The sequence below is a fragment of the Panulirus ornatus genome, chromosome 59, assembly GCF_036320965.1.
Source record: "Panulirus ornatus isolate Po-2019 chromosome 59, ASM3632096v1, whole genome shotgun sequence".
Taxonomy (NCBI): Eukaryota; Metazoa; Arthropoda; class Malacostraca; order Decapoda; family Palinuridae; genus Panulirus; species Panulirus ornatus.
Genome location: NC_092282.1, coordinates 1,373,055 through 1,396,486, shown reverse-complemented (window position 1 = coordinate 1,396,486; position 23,432 = coordinate 1,373,055). Strand labels below are relative to the sequence as shown.

Below are 23,432 nucleotides of genomic sequence, written 5' to 3'. Positions count from 1 at the left end.
TGTATGTGGGTGGGTTGGGCCATTATTTCATCTGTATCCTTGCGCTACCTCGCTAAAGCGGGAGACAGTGACAAAGTATAATAGAATAAATAAATATTCATACTTGCTTGCCTTTATCCATTCCTGTCACTACCCCACCCCACAAGAAACAGCATCACTACCCCTTGCTTCAGCGAGGTAGCACCATGAAAACAGAATAAAGGCCACAATCGTTCACACTCAGTCTCTAGCTATCATGTGTAATGCACCGAAACCACAGCTCCCTATCCAGGCCCCACAGACCCCTCTGTGCTTTACCCCAGATGCTTCACATGCCCTGGTTCAGTCCATTGAAATCAAGCGACCCCGGTATACCATATTGTTCTAATTCACACCTCTCACCCTCCTGTATGTTCAGACCCCGATTGCTCAAAATCTTTTTCACTCCATCCTTCCACCTCAATTTTAGTCTCTCGCTTCTTCTTGTTCCCCCCACCTCTGACATATATATCTTCTTTGTCAATCTTTCCTCACTCATTCTCTCCACATGTCCAAACCATTTGCAATGGTGAGATATTCAATAATATATCATAAAATAGACTTGTGCTAGATGATTTTGTCCAAATGTTTGCTCATGTAAATGTTCTGAGAAGTTTAAGGTAAGCTAGGCTAAGCTATGATGTTCAATAGATTAGATGTACAGTATCAAATGTATTTTTGGCATACGATTTTCAACTTATGATGGATTTATCAGGATGTAACCCCATGTAAGGAAAGGTTGATAAAGAGGGTAAATATCTCAAAACTGGAGTAGATTAGGAAAAGTGGGAGACCAAACTAAGACTGAAGGATGGAGAGATAAAGGTTTTGAATACTTGGGGTGTGTAAAGGGTAGGCTGAATTGGAGTGGTGTGGTATACAAGGGGTGATGTGCTATCACTGGACTGAACCAGGGTATATGAAGCTAAAGCAACCAAGAGAAATCATGGAAATGTCTGTAGGGCCTGGTTATGGATTGGGGGGGGGGGGGGAGAGAGAGAGAGAGAGAGAGAGAGAGAGAGAGAGAGAGAGAGAGAGAGAGAGAGAGAGAGAGATGTGGTTCAGTGTATTACACATGACAGCTAGAGGGTGGATGTGAACAGATGCGGTAGCTTCATCTGTTCTTGGTGCTACAATGCTTACATGGGAATTGGCAATGAAATTTGAAAAAAACAGAAAAAAAATATAAATATTAGATTTTCACCACAGATTATGTATGTAGCTAAGCATACACAATCATTGCAATCACACACACTCAATAGGTGCAATAAATATATTTAGGTGATATAGGTGAAGCATCTTCCATGGGGAATGTGTTATCTTCCAAGGTAACATTAAGTGTTCTCCAGTCTAGGGTTCAAGTCACCAGGTGCCAGCTTCACACAAATGAATAACCATCACTTGAACTTAATTTCTCTATCACAATTCCTTCACGCTGCTGGTGAACATTCTGAATCATGATTAGCAAAATTAGTTCACTTCTCATAATAATGCAGGGTGGGAAGCATACTACTGTTCTCACCTGTGTCACTGTTGTAGTGCAGAAAGAAGCCTGGCTTGGTCATTGAGCTATCACTGTGGAACCTGATCACCAGCATGTTGCTGGAGGAGGTGAAGGCTGGCGGTAGACTACTCCCACAGTACTTGTACCTGCCCATGTCAAACACACTAACATAAGCTTACCATTGTGGTTTTATTTTCCTTGTAGCATTTTTCGGCTTGGAGAGTCTTTACATTATTATGTCCTACTGGACCTTAATCAAGGATGACTAAAGCATAAACTAAGTCACTCTTAGTATGTATTTTTTATCTGAAGTATAATCTTGTTGTATCACTGAGATGAAAAAGATTAAAAAATTCACCGAGAAAAAAATCAACAAAATTATACACTTAAGTCCATCATGAGATAGAACATAAAAGGGAACCCTTTCTGAAGTGTAATGCTCTTATAGTAGAGATTTGAAAAAATACTTCGTATAATTATCTATTTCATTTACTTTTTATTCTAGTATAATTTTCTATTTCATTTACTTTTTATTCTAAGTCCAGAAGCATTCCCAAACCTCTGAAAGATCTCAGTTCAAAGGAGTATTTTCAGTTAACTGCTCCGACATGCATTATCTTGGATCAGTAATTAAACAACCTGAAACCTAACCTATGGGTAGTGGCAAGTGTTGGATGGGATGCTTCTTTCTTCTTCATTTCAGCTGGAAAGCTTTAATCAGAAATCATATGCAATCAAAAGAGTCTAGCTTTAATCATTTTGGTTAAAAGAGGTTTTATTCAACTTTATTTTCTCCATGTATTGCCATGAAACATTAATCATTTCAAGTTAAAGTTTACTTGATTTACAAAAGTGAAAGACAGTTCCACTGAACTTCAATACCTTTGCAATTTGCCTTTTTTCTTTTTTTACTAGAATTACTTATATATACTATTCACTTATTTATATCTTATATTTCATACACTCACATCATTATCTTCAAAACAAAAAATAATGCTTCCAGTCTGTATAAAAGAAATCATTCATGTAAAACGAATACATCTTATAACTTATGTGATTATCTCTAAGGATACGGGAAAAAGAATACTTCCCACGTATTCCCTGCGTGTCGTAGAAGGCAACTAAAAGGGGAGGGAGCAGGGGGCTGGAAATCCTCCCCTCCCGTTTATAATTTTCCTAAAGAAGGAATGGAAAGGTGGGCCAATTGAGGATATACCCTCTAAGGCTCACTCCTCAGTTGTTAACACCACCTCACTAACGCGGGATAAGGCGAACATGTATGAAAAAAAAACGAAAAACTTATGTGGCATTCTGGTCATTTACCATTTGTCACATTGTAAATCTTAGGGTCTGTAAAGTAATTTCTACAAGAAATTTAGGATACAGCTTCACTTTAAACTTACAAGATGTAAATGACTTACTTTTCTACTAGCACACCTGAGGAGGATAAGTCCTGTATCTCCACATAATCATAGATGCATTGGAAAGAAAATTCCAATGCAAAAGTGTGCCAGGTGACCCTTATGACAGTTCCTGGAGGTGTCAGCAGTCGCCATTCTTGGTCCTGGTTGTTTTGATAGTTGGTGTCAGCTGAACCAATGCTGATATTTCCAGAAGCTGACTCCAATACTGCCAAGGGTCACAGGAAGTTAGGGATCATCAGAGGGATAGCTCAGATAATAATCAATGCATAGCAAATATGGTAATTGCAACTTTTTACCTGTATTTCTAATCTAGAGGGCTTGACAGTTATAGCAGTTATGCACTTCATATCCACGGACCTTTTATCATACAAACTTTTAGCAGCTCCGTGTGGATTGAATTAGTGCATGAGAATGCATAATTATTAATATCTTGCCTTTTTAATTTGTACTGAAAGCAGAGTAAAATTTTAAAATCCGGACAAGACAATCCAAAACCCACTCATGATGCACCTCTGACCCATTCCAGTTATATCCTTTCTCTTAAAGAACACATATACTCATAAGAAACTTTTCAAAAATCAGCCATACATTAACCTCATCTCTAAGCAGGAATGTCATGAAAAAACACACAAAATCCATCAAGAAACAACTACTCATCTGTCCTTCACTCCCACTGATACTAGCAGTACAAATGAGATCTACAACAGGCAGTAAAATATATCAAACTTATACATTAATTACTTTGGCCCATAAGTGATTCAATCACTTACATTTTCAACCACTCCAGACAACACAAACAAAATCCATAACAACTGGAAGCTTGTCAACATTACACAAATCCCAAAATCCTCCAAACCAATTAACTCCCTCCTCTTACTGCAATGTATAACTTCTGCCTTCAGTAACTAAAATCTATGGAAAACTAATCTACAAGAAAATCAAGCAAATATCCCACTCTCACCTACACAACATAGCTTCAGACCCATCCACTCCACCACCACATTACACACTGACCTCAAGCGACACATCCTACATGGCTTCAATGAACCACAACCCCAGGCCACAAAACTAGTGGCAATATACATAAAAAAAAATCCCCTGCTGATGATTAACACTAAGATGATGATTAACACTATCCCCCCGAAACAGAGACTAGAACTGGTTGGCCAGTATCATAAACGACTGCCATGCCAAAGTTTCCCACAGTGGCTTCACATCTCAGACTCTTAAACTCTATGACAGAGTTCCCAAAGGAGTAGTCTTTTGCCAACCTTCTTCGATCTTTTCCTACATGACCTCTCATTACCTCAAGCAAACTACGAATGAATGTCTTCTCTAATGAAGACTTCACAACACCCTGACGCCACAACAGCAAAAATTAAATGCAGCACTACACTACAACCAGAGATATGGTTCATCTAGAAAAGAATGTCTGCATCTCCACAGAAGTTTTCAGTCAGTCATTTAATCCTGGACAGACATGAATCTAACTAACATCATCCATTCAACTTCAATAGACAGTTATTCCAACTGAACAAAACAACAACTGTTCTAGGAATCACATATGATATGCATGTGACATTCACTATCCACACAAAAAATATCATCATAGAAGCAATACACAAACTAATTACCCTAAGAACACTAATTGGCATCAGATTTGGACAAGAATCTCTTAGTACCCTCTACAAACAATTGATCCCCTCAGATGTGAAATATGTCTCACCTGCCTGATCATCTATCCTCTCAGTAGTGAATAAAAAACTTTAAATCACACAAAACAAAGTATTAAGAACAATCACTGGCTGCTTAACCACCACAAACACTCATAACTTACACAAAGAAGGAGTAATATGGCATCTTCCAAGGTGACACTAAAGCTTCACCAGTCTTGGGTGCAAGGCACCAAATGAACAGTCTCACACAAATGACTAAATGTCACAATAACCATAGTTTCTAAGTTCATAAACCCTTGATGCTGCTGCTGAAGATGATAAGACATGTTTTGCAAACTTAGTCCAGCTTTTTCAGTGACACTTTGTGTAAGGTTATGTGAGGAGCACATTAACACTCACCTGTATAACTGGTGTAGTGTAGAGAAAAGCCTGGTCTGTTCACTGAGCTGTCACTATGGAACTTGATCACCAGCATGTTGCTGGAGGAGGTGAAGACTGGTGGCAGTCTACTCCCACAGTACTTGTACCTGCCCACGTCACACACTAACATTAGCTTAATATTTTGCTTTTTCTCTCAGTAACAACATCCTCCAACTCAGAGAGAAGTCTCGTCATTATCTTGAGTTACTTGAACTTTACCAACGACCACCAAAAGACTTATCATGTCCTTCAAAGTACAAGCTTTTCTATCAAAAGTATAAATCTGGTGAAAATTTGAAATAATGAATCAAATTATCTAAAATTCAAGCAAATATTGCAAATATGTTAAAAGAATTATACAGACTCAAGTTCACGATGAGAACAATATAAAAAGGAAACTTTTCCCCAACAAAAATGCTCTCATAGTCTAAATTAATGTGGAAAAGACACTTCTGAAATTTCACGTTTTCCAGTTGAACAAAGAAGTTTTTTGTGATACATATGGCCCAACCCACCCACAAAAACATGTATATACATAAACACCCACACATGCACATATACATACCTATACATTTCAATGTATACATACAAATACATACACAGACATATACATATATACAAATTCATACTTACTGCCTTTATCCATTCCCGTCGCCACCCTGCCACACATGAAATGGAACCTCCTCCCCCACACGCGTGCGAGGTAGCGCTAGGAAAAGACAACATAGGCCACATTCGTTCACAGTCAGTCTCTAGCTGTCATGTATAATGCACTGAAACCACAGCTCCCTTTCCACATCCAGGCCCCACAAAACTTTCCATGGTTTATCCCAGACACTTCACATGCCCTGGTTCAATCCACTGACAGCACGTCGACCCCGGTATACCACATCGTTCCAATTCACTCTATTCCTTGCACGCCTTTCACCCTCCTGCATGTTCAGGCCCCGATCACTCAAAATCTTTTTCACTCCATCTTTCCACCTCCAATTTGGTCTCCTACTTCTCCTCGTTCCCTCCACCTCTGACACATATATCCTCTTTGTCAATCTTTCCTCACTCATTCTCTCCATGTGACCAAACCATCTTAAAACACCCTCTTCTGCTCTCTCAACCACACTCATTTTATTTCCACACATCTCTCTTACCCTTACATTACTTACTCGAGCAAACCACCTTGCGCTACCTCGCTAACGCAGGAGACAGCGACAAAGCAAAATAAATATATAAAAATAAATATATAAAGCAAATCTTTTCGTTACTACCTGTACAGTTTCCTGATCTCACATCCATCATATTATAAATCTTACTGCCTGTAAATTACTTTCCTTAAGAAACTCAGGCTATGTTCTCCCCTTTTAAATTCCAAAGGCACAAATGCCTTACGTTTCTACAACGACGCCTGAGGAGGACAGGTCCTGCATCTCCACATAGTCATAGATGCATTCGAAAGAAAATTCAATTTCAAAAGTCTGCCAGGTGATCTCCATTACAGTTCCTGGAAGTGTCAACAGTCGCCACTCGTGGTCCTGGTTGTTCTGATAGTTGCTGTCATCTGACCCAATGCTGATGTTACCAGAAACTGCCTCTAACACTGCCAAGGGTCAAAGGAAATCAAGAGGTTATCTGAGGGCTTTCTATGACAATGAGCAATGTATATGAGAATAAGATGTTTTGGAAGGAGGGAAATAACATGCATAAGACAAGAGAACAAATGGGAACATCGGTGAAGGGGACAAATTGAGAGAGTGTTTAATGACAGAGTGGCAGATGTAGGGTGTTTTGGTAGGGGTGGTGTGCAAAGTGAGAGGGTCAGGGAGAATGGTTTGGTAAACAAGGAAGAGGTAGTGAAAGCTTTGCATATGATGAAAGCTGGTAAGGTGGCAGGTTTGAATGGTATTGCAGCAGAAATTATTCAAAAGGGGGTGACTGTGTTGTTGATCGGTTGGTAAGGATATTCAATATGCATGTATATATATATATATATATATATATATATATATATATATATATATATATATATATATATATATATATATATATATAGTTTCTTTCAAACTATTCGCCATTTCCCGCATTAGCGAGGTAGCGTTAAGAACAGAGGACTGGGCCTTGAGGGAATACCCTTCTTTTGGAAAATTGAAAAAAAAAAAAAAGAGAGGGGAGGATTTCCAGCCCCCCGCTCCCTCCACTTTTAGTCGCCTTCTACGACACGCAGGAAATACGTGGGAAGTATTCTTTATCCCCTATCCCCAGGGATAATATATATATAGTATTCCTGGTAAATTATATGGGAGGGTATTGATTGAGAGGGTGAAGGCATGTACAGAGCATCAGATTGGGGAAGAGCAGTGTGGTTTCAGAAGTGGTAGAGGATGTGTGGATCAGGTGTTTGCTTTGAAAAATGTATGTGAGAAATACTTAGAAAAGCAAACGGATTTGCATGTAGCATTTATGGATCTGGAGAAGGTATATGATATAGTTGATAGGGATGCTCTGTGGAAGGTATTAAGAATATATGGTGTGGAAGGCAAGTTGTTAAAAGTAGTGAAAAGTTTTTATCGAGGATGTAAGGTATGTGTACGTGTGGGAAAAGAGGAAAGTAATTGTTTCTCAGTGAATGTTGGTTTGCGGCAGGGGTGCATGATGTCTCCATGGTTGTGTAATTTGTTTATGGATGGGGTTGTTAGGGAGGATGATGCAAGAGTTTTCGAAAGAGGGGCAAGTATGCAGTCTGCTGTGGATGAGAGAGCTTGAGAAGTGAGTCAGTTGCTGTTTGCTGATGATACAGAGCTGGTGGCTGATTCATGTGAGAAACTGCAGAAGCTGGTGACTGAGTTTGGTAGTGTGTGAAAGAAGAAAGCTGAGAGTAAATGCGAATAAGAGTAAGGTTATTAGGGACAGTAGGGTTGAGGGACAAGTCATTTGGGAGGTAAGTTTGAATGGAGAAAAACTGGAGGAAGTGAAGTGTTTTAGATATCTGGGAGTGGATTTGGCAGCAGATGGAACCATGGAAGTGGAAGTGAATCATAGGGTAGGGGAGGGGGCGAAAGTTCTGGGAGTTTTGAAAAATGTGTGGAAGTCAGGATCATTATCTTGGAAAGCAAAAATGGGTATGTTTGAAGGAATTGTGGTTCCAACAATATAATATGGTTGCAAGGCGTGGGCTATGGATAGAGTTGTACGGAGGAGGGTGGATGTGCTGGAAATGAGATGTTTGAGGACAATATGTGGTGTGAGGTGGTTTGATCGAGTAAGTAATGAAAGGGTAAGAAAGATGTGTGGTAATAAAAAGAGTGTGGTTGAGAGAGCAGAAGAGGGTGTATTAAAATGGTTTGATCACATGGAGAGAATGAGTGAGGAAAGATTGACAAAGAGGATATATGTGTCAGAGGTGGAGGGAACGAGAAGTGGGAGACCAAACTGGAGGTGGAAAGATGGAGTGAAAAAGATTTTGAGTGATCAGGGCCTGAACATGCAGGAGGGTGAAAGGCATGCAAGGAATAGAGTGAATTGGAACAATGTGATATACCGAGGTCAACATGCTGTCAATGGATTGAACCAGGGCATGCGAAGCGTCTGGGGTAAACCATGGAAAGTTTTGTGGGGCCTGGATGTGGAAAGGGAGCTGTGGTTTTGGTGCATCATACATGACAGCTAGAGACTGAGTGTGAACGAATGTGGTCTTTGTTGTCATTTCCTAGCACTACCTCATGCACATGTGGGTGGAGGGGGTTTTCATTTCATGTGTGGCGGGGTGGCGATGGGAATGAATAAAGGCATTCCTCACGTGTCGTAGAAGGCGACTAAAGGGGACGGGAGCGGGGGGCCAGAAGCCCTCCCCTCCTTGTATTTTAACTTTCTAAAAGGGGAAACAGAAGATATATATATATATGTTTATATGAGTGGATGGGCCATTCTTCGTCTGTTTCCTGGCACTACCTCGCTGACGCAAGAAACAGTGATCAAGTATAATAAATAAATAAATAAATGAATGAATATGTTGTATGTACCAAACGAAATATCCTCATAGAAGCCTGAAACAGTAAACAAGTAAAGCACCTCCCTGTAGTAATGTGGCATCTTCCAAGATGACAGTACAGGTTCACCTGTCTAGGATCCAAGTCACCAGGTGTCATCTTCACACAAATGACTTCCGATCAACTTCTCAATCATAATCCCTTGATGCTGCTGCTGAAGATTTTAAATTGTGTTTAGCAAACTTAACTAATTTCTCACAGTAAAGCCAGGTGCATAACACACTACCGTTCTCACCTGTGTAACTGGTGTAGAGTAGAGAAAAGCCTGGCTCTGTCACTGAGCTGTCACTGTGGAACCTGATCACCAGCATGCTGCTGGAGGAGGTGAAAGTTGGCGGTAGACTTCTTCCACAGTACTTGTACCTGCCCATGTCAAACACTAACATTAACTTATCACTTTGGTTTTATTCTCTTTTAAACAACATTTTTCTGCTCGTGGAAAGTATTCATTACATTGGTTTCCTTGAATATTATTGAGGATGATCATAGGATTTATGTAGCCCCTCTTTTTAATTCTTTTATCTAAAATTTGAAATAAGAAATATTTCTAATACTGACATAAAACACGTATCTTGGTAAGATTATACAGTTTTAAGTACAGTTTGAGAAAACACAACAAAAATCTTTGACTAAGCAGTCTCATAACCTAATGTATCTAGAAAAGGCACTCCACAAGTTGTATCATTTTTCACTTAAAAATGGAAAAATTCTCACTAAATTAAGAAATGTCACCAATCATTTGAAATATTCTGGTTCAAGGCATTATCTTCAGTTAACAGCTCAAACATGCATCATTCCAGAAAGGTATTACAAAACCTGTCATATTACCTCTGAATACAGAAAAGCTTTCACCTGAGGCTTCTTAATTTCAACTGGAAACCTCTGAACTGGATAGCCACACATAATCAAAACATTGCAACATGAATCATTTATGCCTATAGTGACACAATGTAGTGTTATATAATTATTTCTAATTTTTTCAAGTCAAAATTTACTTACTGGGAACATTGGTGAAGGGCATAGTTATAGTTATGATGAATTTCTCAGTGATTTATAAATTTGTTTTGGTCAAATTATTTCTATATACTGTTTAATCTCTTATAAATAATATACTTAAGGTTTCTTCAAAAGGGAAATACCAACTCTGCAAAATAACTGAGAAAATCATATACACAAATAATTTTTCATGGAATCTATATCATACTCTCATTTTATGTTTGTTCTTTGGCGTCTGTAAATCAATTTCTTCTTGAAATTCATAGTACAGCATTCCTTTAAACTTCCAAGACACAATTGACTTACGTTTCTAGGACAACACCTGAGCAGGACAAGTCTTGTATCTCTACATAATCATAGACGCACTGGAAAGAAAATTCAAGGTCAAAGGTTTGCCACGTAACCTCCACAACAGTTCCACGAGGTGTCAACAGTCGCCACTCCTGGTCCAGGTTGTTTTGATAGTTGGCATCAACTGATCCAACACTGATGTTACCAGAAGCTGACTCCAATACTGCCAAAGGTCACAAGAAGTTAGGGATTATCTGAGGTATGGCTGGAACACAGAGCAATGGATAACAATCATGACAACAGGATTTTTTCTGCCTGTACCTATAATCTACAAAGGGATCAAGAGCAATAGTAGTTATATACTTCACACCAAGGATTTATCATTCTAGTAGCTTCTGACTTTGTGCAGATCAATAGAATGATCTTGGATACTTTGCCCATTTTTTTATCATAGTATTGGAAAAAGTGATGGAACATGTCCATGTTTGGAAATATGGAGAGAATGAGTGGGGAAAGGTTGATAAGAGAGAAGAATGTTCTTCAACAAACTGACATAAAAACTGAAGAAATACTATCAGCAGTAAATAGCAGTAAAAAAAAGGCAGGCCCAGATAAGTTTTATCTATGGACAATGAAAGAAGCAAAAAATGAGTTAGTTTAGCCCTTGACTGCCCTTTTCAATAAGTCACTTGCTATGGAAAAAGTTCCAGATGAACAGAAGTTTGCCAATGTAGCATCAATATTCAAAAAAGATAATAAATCACTACCCAGAAATTATCATCCAATCAGCTCAATGTCTATAACTGGAAAACTTATGGAAACCATCATATAAGACAGAACTGTAAACTTTTTAAGAGGACCAACATTTAAAAAAACGATTGTAGGCATGGTTTTACAAAAACTGCTTGTGACTGACAAATCTGTTTGATTTCTTGTATGATACAATCAACATGTATGACGAAAGAAAAGCAGCTGATATCATCTATCTACGTTTTCTAAAAATACTCATAGAGGTTCTGCATCACAGGTTACTAGGGTTACTAACAAAATTTAAGTCACATGGCATTGACTGGGTTGTACTTTGGTGGACTGGTCATGAACAAAAGTTGTGATTAAAGGTCAAGCCTGATAATGGTTAGATGTAAAAAGTGGAGTGTTGCAAAGATCAGTCTTGGGACTGGTTCTCTTTTCCATATATATAAATGATACTGATAATGGGCTGCATTGCAAATACTGTCATGTTTTGGTCACCCTATCTACAAAAGACATAGATGGAATGGAAAGAGTTCAACATCGAGCTATCAAGATGATCACAGGCTATTCAACTTGGAAGAGAGAAGGTTAAGAGGTGATCTAATACAAGCATCTAAAATCATCAAGAACTGATAATATTAATCTATCAAGTAACTTGAGACTCAGTTCCTTTGATTGCACGCAAGAGTACTGGATACACACTCATGGGCCAACATTTTATTGTGAATAAAGCAAAGTACTGTTTCTTTGACAGGATTGTTAACATATGGAACAATTTGCCAATTAGAGTGGTTAAAACTAGAACTTAAGATAAATCTAAGAATAGACTTTATAAATATTTTGCTAACATCCACGAATATCTTTTTATCTTCATACTTTTACTGAAAGGCCCAAATAGTCTGCTGCAGTTTGAATTCCTTTATCTGTGATACCAGGTGAGGAGCACATTACCTGGATGACTAACGTAGTGTAGAGAGAAGCCTGGCTTGGTCCTTGAGCTGTCACTATGGAACCTGATCACCAGCATATTGCTGGAGGAGATGAAGACTGGCGGCAGTTTACTCCCACAGTACCTGTACCTGCTCACGTCACATACTGACGTTAACCCACTATTTTGTTGGGGAATTTTCTTGCAAGACTATAATTGACATATACTTTCTCTCTCTAATGAAATGAATCACACCACTTTAGATAATACTTCAAAGTGTTCATACCCTCCAAAAATACCGATATCTATTTTATTATTTTATTACACTTGCTTGCCATTTCCCGCATCAACGAGGCAGCTCCAGGAAACAGATGAAGAATGGCCCATCCACCCATACATATATATACATAAACACCCATACAAGCACATATACATATCAACATATACATACACATATACAGACATACCCACAGGAAACACCATCGCTACCCCCTGCTTCAGCGAGTTAGCATCAAGAAAACAGACAAAAAAGGCCACATTCATTCACACTCAGTCTCTAGCTGTCATGTGTAATGCACCAAAACCACAGCTCCCTATCCACATCCAGGTCTCACAGACCTTTCCATGCCCTGGTTCAGTCCACTAACAGCAAGTCAACCCCGTTATACCACATAGTTCCAATTCACTTCATTCCTTGCACAACTCTCACCCTGCTGTATGTTTGGGCCCTGATCACTAAAAATCTTTTTCATTCTATTCTTCTACCTCCAATTTGGTCTCCAACTTCTTGTTCCCTCTATCTCTGACACATACATCCTCTTTGTCAATTCTTTCCTCACTCATTCTCTCCATATGTCCAAACCATTTCAACACACCCTCTTCTACTCTCTCAACCACACTCTTTTTATTTCCTCACACATCTCACTTACCCTTCAATACTTACTTGAACAAACCACCTCACACCACATACTGCCCTCAAACATTTCATTAATAACACATCCATACAAACCTATCTATGGCCCATACCTTGCAACCACATAGTATTAATGGAACTAATATTCCTTCAAACATACCCATTTTTTGCTCTCCGAGATAATGTTCTCTACTTCCACGCAGTCTTCACTGCTCCCAGAACTTTCGTCCCCTCCCCCACCCTGTGAATCATTTCTGCTTCCATGGTTCCATTCACTGCTAAGTCCACTCCCATATATCTAAAACTCTTCACTTCCTCCAATTTTTCTCTATTCGAACTTACATCCTTCAACCTTACTGAATCTAATAACCTTGCTCTTATTCACATTTACTCTAAACTTTCTCCTTTCACACACTTTTCAAACTCAGAAACTAATGTCTGTAGATTCTCACTCGAATCAGCCACTAGAGCTGTATCATCGGCGAACAACAACAGACTCACTTCCCAGGCACTCTCATCCCCAACAGATTGCATACTCACCGCTCTCTCCAAAAGTCTGGCATTTACCCCCTAACCATCCCATCCATGAACAAATTACATAACCATGGGGACATCACACACCCCTGCCGCAGACCAACATTCACTGATATGGAGCATAATTCTGCTTAATGTCAGTTCGTTAGGTTTTTATTCTAAACCTGTCTACAGATTATGATTATCACGATGAACCTTACACAACTGATTCTTCAAACACACAGTGTTATTCAGAATCTCTTAAGTCTGTCATCTTTTATCTCTTGAGGTCTAAAAACAGTTATCAAGCTAGTAAAGACAGCAAAAATTTAGCTATGAATTACCTGCAAACGTCCAAACTCTGAAGACTTACTTTTCCAGGGATGCATCTGAACAGGACAAATCCTGTACCTCCACATAATCCCAAATGCATGAGAAGGAATCTTCCAAGTCAAAGGTTTGCCAGGTGACCTCTATGATGGTTTCTGGAGGTGTCAACAGCTGCCACTCACAGTCCTGGTTATTCTGATAGTTGCTGTCAGCTGACCCAACACTGATGTTACCAAAAGCTGGTCCTAGTGTGTCTAGTCATAATACAAGATCAAAAATTATTGAACTAAACAGAGAAGGGAAAATTAAGGTTAAAAGTAAAGACTGTAATGTTACAGAAACCTCCTATTGATTCTCATTTGTATATCTATTTCTTATTTATTATACTTTGTCGCTGTCTCCCACATTAGTGAAGTAGCGCAAGGAAACAGAAGAACGAATGGCCCAACCCACCCACATACACATGTATATACATAAATGTCCACACACACATATACACACCTATACATTTCAAGGTATACATATATATACATACACAGACACATACATATATACACATGTACATAATTTATACTTACTGCCTTTATTCATTCCCGTCGCCATCCCGCCACACACGAAATGACAACACCCTCACCCCAAACGTGCGTGAGGTAGTGCTAGGAAAAGACAACAAAGGACACATTCGTTCACACTCAGTCTCAAGCTGTCATGTATAATGCACCGAAACCACAGCTCCCTTTCCACATCCAGGCCCCACAAAACTTTTCATGGTTTACCCCAAAAGCTTCACATGCCCTAGTTCAATCCACTGACAGCACGTTGACCCCAGTATACCATATCGTTCCAATTCACTCTATTCCTTGCACACCTTTCACCCTCCTGCGTGCTCAGGCTCCGATCGCTCAAAATCTTTTTCACTCCATCCTTCCACCTCCAATTTGGTCTCCCACTTCTCCTCATTCCCTCCACCTCTGACACATATATCCTCTGTCAATCTTTCCTCACTTATTCTCTCCACGTGACCAAACCATTTCAATACACCCTCTTCTGCTCTCTCAAACACACACTTTTTATTACCACACATCTCTCTTACCCTCTCATTACTTACTCGATCAAACCACTTCACACCACATATTGTCCTCAAACATCTCATTTCCAGCACATCCACCCTCCTCCGCACAACTCTATCTATAGCCCACGCCTCGCAACCATATAACATTGTTGGAACCACTATTCCTTCAAACATACCCATTTTTGCTTTAAAGAGATAATGTTCTTGGCTTCCACACATTTTCAATGCTCCCAGAACTTTCGCCCCCTCCCCCATCCTGTGACACTTCCGCTTCAAATACCTCCCAATTGACTTGTCCCTCAACCCTACTGTACCTAACAACCTTGCTCTTATTCACATTTACTCAGCTTTCTTTTTCCACACACTTTACCAAACTCCACTACCAGCTTCTGCAGTTTCTCACCCGAATCAGCCATCAGCGCTGTACCATCAGCGAACAACAACTGACTCACTTCCCAAGCCCTCTCATCCAAAACAGACTTGCCCCTCTCTCCAAAACTCTTGCATTCACCTCCCTAACAACCCCATCCATAAACAAATTAAACAACCATTAAGACATCATGCAACCATGGAGACATCCATATATATATATATATATATATATATATATATATATATATATATATATATATATATATATATATTTTTTTTTGCTTTGTCGCTGTCTCCCGCGTTTGCGAGGTAGCGCAAGGAAACAGACGAAAGAAATGGCCCAACCCACCCCCATACACACGTATATACATACGTCCACACACGCAAATATACATACCTACACAGCTTTCCATGGTTTACCCCAGACGCTTCACATGCCCTGATTCAATCCACTGACAGCACGTCAACCCCAGTATACCACATCGCTCCAATTCACTCTATTCCTTGCCCTCCTTTCACCCTCCTGCATGTTCAGGCCCCGATCACACAAAATCTTTTTCACTCCATCTTTCCACCTCCAATTTGGTCTCCCTCTTCTCCTCGTTCCCTCCACCTCCGACACATATATCCTCTTGGTCAATCTTTCCTCACTCATTCTCTCCATGTGCCCAAACCATTTCAAAAGACCCTCTTCTGCTCTCTCAACCACGCTCTTTTTATTTCCACACATCTCTCTTACCCTTACGTTACTTACTCGATCAAACCACCTCACACCACACATTGTCCTCAAACATCTCATTTCCAGCACATCCACCCTCCTGCGCACCACTCTATCCATAGCCCACGCCTCGCAACCATACAACATTGTTGGAACCACTATTCCTTCAAACATAGCCATTTTTGCTTTCTGAGATAATGTTCTCGACTTCCACACATTCTTCAAGGCTCCCAGAATTTTCGCCCCCTCCCCCACCCTATGATCCACTTCCGCTTCCATGGTTCCATCCGCTGCCAGATCCACTCCCAGATATCTAAAACACTTCACTTCCTCCAGTTTTTCTCCATTCAAACTTACCTCCCAATTGACTTGACCCTCAACCCTACTGTACCTAATAACCTTGCTCTTATTCACATTTACTCTTAACTTTCTTCTTTCACACACTTTACCAAACTCAGTCACCAGCTTCTGCAGTTTCTCACATGAATCAGCCACCAGCGCTGTATCATCAGCGAACAACAACTGACTCACTTCCCAAGCTCTCTCATCCCCAACAGACTTCATACTTGCCCCTCTTTCCAAAACTCTTGCATTCACCTCCCTAACAACCCCATCCATAAACAAATTAAACAACCATGGAGACATCACACACCCCTGCCGCAAACCTACATTCACTGAGAACCAATCACTTTCCTCTCTTCCTACACGTACACATGCCTTACATCCTCGATAAAAACTTTTCACTGCTTCCAACAACTTGCCTCCCACACCATATATTCTTAATACCTTCCACAGAGCATCTCTATCAACTCTATCATATGCCTTCTCCAGATCCATAAATGCTACATACAAATCCATTTGCTTTTCTAAGTATTTCTCACATACATTCTTCAAAGCAAACACCTGATCCACACATCCTCTACCGCTTCTGAAACCACACTGCTCTTCCCCAATCTGATGCTCTGTACATGCCTTCACCCTCTCAATCAATACCCTCCCATATAATTTACCAGGAATACTCAACAAACTTATACCTCTGTAATTTGAGCACTCACTCTTATCCCCTTTGCCTTTGTACAATGGCACTATGCACGCATTCCGCCAATCCTCAGGCACCTCACCATGAGTCATACATACATTAAATAACCTTACCAACCAGTCAACAATACAGTCACCCCCTTTTTTAATAAATTCCACTGCAATACCATCCAAACCTGCTGCCTTGCCGGCTTTCATCTTCCGCAAAGCTTTTACTACCTCTTCTCTGTTTACCAAATCATTTTCCCTAACCCTCTCACTTTGCACACCACCTCGACCAAAACACCCTATATCTGCCACTCTATCATCAAACACATTCAACAAACCTTCAAAATACTCACTCCATCTCCTTCTCACATCACTACTATAAATATATATATATATATACATATATATTTTTTTTATTATACTTTGTCGCTGTCTCCCGCGTTTGCGAGGTAGCGCAAGGAAACAGACGAAAGAAATGGCCCAACCCCCCCCCCCCCATACACATGTATATACATACGTCCACACACGCAAATATACATACCTACACAGCTTTCCATGGTTTACCCCAGACGCTTCACATGCCCTGCTTCAATCCACTGACAGCACGTCAACCCCGGTATACCACATCGCTCCAATTCACTCTATTCCTTGCCCTCCTTTCACCCTCCTGCATGTTCATTCCCCGATCACACAAAATCTTTTTCACTCCATCTTTCCACCTCCAATTTGGTCTCCCTCTTCTCCTTGTTCCCTCCACCTCCGACACATATATCCTCTTGGTCAATCTTTCCTCACTCATCCTCTCCATGTGCCCAAACCACTTCAAAACACCCTCTTCTGCTCTCTCAACCACGCTCTTTTTATTTCCACACATCTCTCTTACCCTTACGTTACTCACTCGATCAAACCACCTCACACCACACACTGTCCTCAAACATCTCATTTCCAGCACATCCATCCTCCTGCGCACAACTCTATCCATAGCCCAAGCCTCGCAACCATACAACATTGTTGGAACCACCATTCCTTCAAACATAATATATATATATATATATATATATATATATATATATATATATATATATATATATATATATATATATATATATGTTTAGTAAAGTGTGTGAAAGAAGAAAGTTAAGAGTAAATGTGAATAAGAGCAAGGTTATTATGTACAGTAGGGTTGAGGGTCAAGTCAATTGGTAGGTAAGTTTGAATGGAGAAAAACTGGAGGAAGTAAAGTGTTTTAGATATCTGGGAGTGGATCTGGTAGCGGATGGAACCATGGAAGCGGAAGTGGATCATAGGGTGGGGGAGGGGGCGAAAATTCTGGGAGCCTTGAAGAATGTGTGGAAGTCGAGAACATTATCTCGGAAAGCAAAAATGGGTATGTTTGAAGGAATAGTGGTTCCAACAATGTTGTATGGTTGCGAGGCGTGGGCTATGGATAGAGTTGTGTGCAGGAGGATGGATGTGCTGGAAATAAGATGTTTGAGGACAATGTGTGGTGTGAGGTGGTTTGATTGAGTAAGTAACATAAGGGTAAGAGATATGTGTGGAAATAAAAAGAGCGTGGTTGAGAGAGCAGAAGAGGGTCTTTTGAAATGGTTTGGGCACATGGAGAGAATCAGTGAGGAAAGATTGACAAAGAGGATATATGTGTCGGAGGTGGAGGGAACGAGGAGAAGTGGGAGACCAAATTGGAGGTGGAAAGATGGAGTGAAAAAGATTTTGAGTGATCGGGGCCTGAACATGCAAGAGGGTGAAAGGCGGGCAAGGAATAGAGTGAATTGGATCGATGTGGTATACCGGGGTTGACGTGCTGTCAGTGGATTGAATCTGGGCATGTGAAGTGTCTGGGGTAAACCATGGAAAGTTGTGTGGGGCCTGGATGTGGAAAGGGAGCTGTGGTTTCGGGCATTATTGCATGACAGCTATAGACTGAGTGTGAACGAATGGGGCCTTTGTTCTCTTTTCCTAGCGCTACCTCGCACACATGAGGGGGGAGGGGGATGGTATTCCATGTGTGGCGAGGTGGCGATGGGAATGAATAAAGGCAGACAGTGTGAATTGTGTGCATGGGTATATATGTATGTGTCTGTGTGTGTATATATATGTGTACATTGAGATGTATAGGTATGTATATTTGCGTGTGTGGACGTGTATGTATATACATTGTGTATGAGGGTGGGTTGGGCCATTTCTTTCGTCTGTTTCCTTGCGCTACCTCGCAAACGCGGGAGACAGCGACAAAGCGAAAAAAAAAAAAAAAAAAATATATATATATATATATATATATATATATATATATATATACATCTTTCTTTTTCTTTCAAACTATTCGCCATTTCCCACATTAACGAGGTAGCGTTTAAAACAGAGGACTGGGCCATCCTCACCTGGCCCCCTTCTCTGTTCCTTCTTTTGGAAAATTAAAAAAAAAACGAGGGGGAGGATTTCTAGCCCCCCGCTCCCTCCCCTTTTAGTCGCCTTCTACGACATGCAGGGAATACGTGGGAAGTATACTTTCTCCCCTATCCCCAGGGATATACTGTGAATGATTCAGTAGATGAATATATATATACATATATATATATATATATATATATATATATATATATATATATATATATATATATATATATATATATATATATATATATTCATCCACTGAATCATTCACAGTATACAAAGATGAAACAAAATTTATTAGATTTCTTGTAAGTGGTGAAGAGCAAGACATTTTCACAATGCAAATCTCTAAAATCATGCTAAGCATGGAGCAAATTTCCTGTACATAAAACTGGTCTCAAAAAGCTAAATAACAGCTTGTCCTTGCAACAGGATAACTCCTTCCAGTCTAGCAGTGAAGTACTGTGCTAGGATAACCCCTTACACTCTAGCATAGAGATATACCAGGATGACTCTATCCACTCTTGCAAAGAGATAATCCTTGTACAAAGAGAACACCTTACACACTAGCAGAGGGCAGGTTCTTGTACCAGGCCAACCCCTTCCCCTCTAACAGAGTGCTGGTTCTTGATGACTCACTCCACTCTAGCAGAGCTGGTCATATTGTTGCCCGGAAGCTAAATAGGCTATGAAACAGGTCATTATGGGTTCCGGGCTGGGGACCTGAATATGGCTGGAACATTCCTTCTATCACAAATTAATATGATATCATCATGAAATCACTGGCCCAATGTTTCACAAGTCTAAGATCAAAGAGATTAACTGATTACCAGACAACTTCACCTCTAGCTATGTGTCCATATGACTAAGTTAAACAAATATTGATTCTGACTCATTCGTCTTGTATTCTATAAAGCTTTATATCAGACCTTTATGATAAGGCCCAAATACTCCTGATAGGACTTATATGAATAAATATTCTCCAAGCAATTTCTTCTTGATAAGAGAATGTTGGCAACAACCATAAGAGAACACTACCTGTTAAAAACATCTCTACCCATCTTACCCATTCTGGTGCCACTCCTGTGGTAGGTGCTGACAATAGCAAGGCATTAGGGCAGCAAGCCACACTGGCACTGGTGTCACATTCATGACCTCCCATATGGCACTGATGGCACCTTCATGACCTCACACCTGGTACTAGTGTTTCCTGCATGACATCTCACCTGGCAAAAATTTCGCCTGCATGATCTGCCACTTGGTATTTATGTCACCTGCATGACCTACTTGACTCCTGGTGTCACATGGCCTCCCACCTCGCTCTGGTGTCACCTGCCTGGCTTCCCACCTCGCTCTGGTGTCACCTACCTGGCTTCTCACCTCGCATGACCTACCACTAGGCACTGGTATCGCCTACATAACCCCCCACATGACACTGGTGACGCCTGCATAAACTCCCACCTGGCACTGGTGTCACTTGCATGACCTAACTGGCATTAGTGTCACTTAAAAACATACTGGTATCACTTGCATGAACTCGCACCTAGCACTGGTGTCACCTGCATGACATCCCACCTGACCTGGCATTGGTGTCATCTGCATTCCTCCACCTTACATTATCTCTATGTCTATAATAGTGGATTAGGGGACGCAATAACGGACCTTGGTAGACAACAATGGACCTGGGTAGACAAGAAATGAAACAGGACATAATAAAGGTACGATGTCTTGTTTCATTTCTTGCATTCCCTTGTTTGAAACCAACATTAAGTAAATTTTCACCTACGTTAGTGAACTAACATATAAACACAGTATCTAACCATAAGGATTCTTCGAGATTGTTTCTCTCAACTTTGTTCAGAGGTCACAGCTTATGTAAGGAGCGGCTAAGTCAACGTTTATTGGTGACTGTCATGAACAAGGGTCGAGAGAGGTCAAATATAATGTGAGAAACTGCTGTCTCAAATGGTATTGATGAGCATATCATTTATGTTGCCTAGATAGGCAACTGATTAAGCTAGTCTGCCGGGTCACGGAAAATACAAAAAATGGGAGAGATTGTTGGTTCAACAAATAAAAAATGTGAGTGTGTGAAGAGTAATCATACATGAAACTGAGTTACGAAAAGTAACAGGAAGAAAGACATGACACTACACATACGTCTGCCTCGCTTAGACAACATTGTTATAGTCACTTCAACACTACATAATTCATAGGTATGTATGGTATGTTAGGTGATTGAAAAGGAATAGCCAACACCTTCTTATCAGGAGGATCATTTGTGGTGGTCTCAAGCTTACCTTGAGAGTAAGCACAAGAGTTGTCTGCATAAGTATCGCCATCAACCGTGGCTGATGACTCTCCCAATATTTTACCAGAGTGTGGGTGTTGATTCTTGATGGTCTCCTTCGGGTTGCTAGGCTCATCTTGGCGCGGCTAAAGTAGAGAATATTGCCATTAGAAGCTATTTACGAGAAGTTCCTTGAGAAAATTATGTCTATATCATACGGTGTATGAGGCTATACCATACAGTGTATGAGGCTATATCATACAGTGTATGGGGCTTCTGCTGCAGGGTAGTGTATATACCTTACAGCTCCTACTGCAGGATACAGCGTATATACTATACAGCTCCAGTTGCAGGATACAGTGAATGTACCATATAGCAGCAGCAGCAGCTGGAGGGTACGGTGCCTGCCTCATGCAGCCAACCTCCACCATAGACCTTAACCTCTCCCATACAGTACTTCTGTTCGGTTTCCGATTAACATTATCCGGTATGTTTAGTGCGCAATTCGTATCGTAAAACTGAATAAATCTTTTAAATATGTAATTACTTAGTTATATGATTAATATATTAGCACTGGCTTAAATATAAAGATATAATGCGTACAACGTGCCGACGTTACGATGCCACTTTACATTTAGTTTGTATGAAGTTTAACTATGTCGATTTACGGTTAGATCATGCTAGAGAAATTATCAGAGACAGTTTACAAGTGTAAACAGACCCACGTCACAGCAATGAAGCAACTCTTCTTTATCCAACCAGAGAGCACTGGTTTCTCTACGGTTAAGTGGCACAGCGGGTTCCTTAACAGCAGCACCGAGACGAAAGTTAGAACCCCACCATGGTACTTGCTTCTTTAAATGTTATTTTGTAACGTACTGCTTTAGAACCAGAATTCTTGGTATTATTTGAAAGATGACTGAAACCCAAGGGGTAAAGGTTATGAGGGCGTCAACCACAGTGCGACCATGTGGTGTCCCATGTACTGTTGGTCGTTCAGCAATTGTAGTTAACCGGACCCGGCACAGTGTCTCCGAAACTCCATATCACTTAACATATTCAATCCAGGCGTCAGAAGGAGATGCGGGTGTGGTTTATTCACTATTGAAGTTGTGTGACATACCTTGAGTTTAGGTAAGATGGACGCGTTAATGGGGACGAACAGGATGGGCAGGAGAAGCACTAGCAGACATATGACATCGTGTTTCCTCATGTTGGACCATATGGTTCCTGTTCGGAAGAGAGGCAGCGTACTAGTGACCAACACCTCTCACACCCATTGACTCCTCCTACGTCGCTTGTTGTCTTATAGCAGCCGCGAGGTCTGGAGGGAGAAGGGAAGAGGCCATAAAGTTTGTGCGTGTGTGTGTGTGCGCGCACGGGTTTGGGGACCCCCAGTTTATGTAAAGGTGGGTCCTTCTTACTGGCTGCTGTAACGAGCAGACGTTCTCGTTCGTGTCTTCGCCAACCCTATCGTCTAACTCTGCTTTGGCCTAAGGCACCTGTACTCTTGCTTTTTAGCAATTACCTCTGACGCGACGTAACGGATTGAGCAGTCTGTTAAAATATATCCATCATAGTTTGGAGCACACTCCCTCCAGTTTATTTCTTGCTGGTGTTGATCATGTTAGGGGCATTCATGCTCCTTTAGGCACACTTCAATTCCATGATCGAAGGGATCATGGAATACGACAGGGTGCTGGAGGCAGGGGGACGCGGAAGGTCAGGTACCAATG

The 23,432-nt window shown here is 40.6% G+C and overlaps 1 protein-coding gene across 2 annotated transcripts in view; it reads right to left on the bottom strand.

The window, feature by feature from the left end:
• Positions 1–23,049, bottom strand: part of LOC139767125 (exoskeleton protein RP43-like) — a 27,534-nt gene extending 4,485 nt beyond the window's left edge. The window contains exons 1-10 of one of the 2 annotated variants that reach the window (XM_071696134.1): positions 22,820–23,049; positions 21,707–21,842; positions 13,850–14,060; positions 12,074–12,201; positions 10,385–10,592; positions 9,318–9,445; positions 6,429–6,636; positions 5,022–5,149; positions 2,944–3,151; positions 1,541–1,668 (exon numbers count right to left, since the gene is read on the bottom strand). In XM_071696134.1, the coding sequence (XP_071552235.1) occupies positions 1,541–1,668; positions 2,944–3,151; positions 5,022–5,149; positions 6,429–6,636; positions 9,318–9,445; positions 10,385–10,592; positions 12,074–12,201; positions 13,850–14,060; positions 21,707–21,842; positions 22,820–22,909 (1,573 nt within the window). In that variant the 5' untranslated portion in view covers positions 22,910–23,049. Of the gene's footprint in view, positions 1–1,540; positions 1,669–2,943; positions 3,152–5,021; positions 5,150–6,428; positions 6,637–9,317; positions 9,446–10,384; positions 10,593–12,073; positions 12,202–13,849; positions 14,061–21,706; positions 21,843–21,995; positions 22,131–22,819 lie in introns of those variants that run through there. The other variant, XM_071696133.1, reaches the window with a different exon arrangement.
• Positions 23,050–23,432: the final 383 nt, after the last annotated feature.